Source organism: Penaeus monodon, chromosome 15 (genome assembly GCF_015228065.2).
Source record: "Penaeus monodon isolate SGIC_2016 chromosome 15, NSTDA_Pmon_1, whole genome shotgun sequence".
In the NCBI taxonomy this organism is placed as follows: domain Eukaryota; kingdom Metazoa; phylum Arthropoda; class Malacostraca; order Decapoda; family Penaeidae; genus Penaeus; species Penaeus monodon.
This window is the reverse complement of record NC_051400.1, coordinates 26,533,985-26,534,197: the sequence shown is the minus strand read 5'-3', so window position 1 is coordinate 26,534,197 and position 213 is coordinate 26,533,985. Positions and strand designations below refer to the sequence as shown.

Genomic DNA, 213 nt, shown 5'->3' with positions numbered 1-213 from the left:
TATATTTGATTAACCTCCCATTCTTTCACAGGTGGACAAGCATCCGATGAGACATGCTACAGACAGTTCAATGTGGATGGCGTGATTTATGGCAACTGCGGTCGACACAGGAACGGCAGCTATATCAAATGCGAACTAGGGTGAGTTAGGTGAAGTTTGTTAGCGATAAAAGGGTGTAGATTAAGTTATTTTGTGGTTTAGGGTTATCCGTTG

The 213-nt window shown here is 42.7% G+C and overlaps 1 protein-coding gene across 1 annotated transcript in view; it reads left to right on the top strand.

The window, feature by feature from the left end:
• LOC119581870 (disintegrin and metalloproteinase domain-containing protein 11-like) overlaps positions 1–213 on the top strand; it is a gene marked incomplete at its 5' end in the record, with an annotated part of 193,377 nt that overhangs the window by 141,574 nt on the left and 51,590 nt on the right. Inside the window, 1 exon segment of the mRNA XM_037930027.1 lies at positions 32–140. Coding sequence (XP_037785955.1) covers positions 32–140 — 109 coding nt within the window.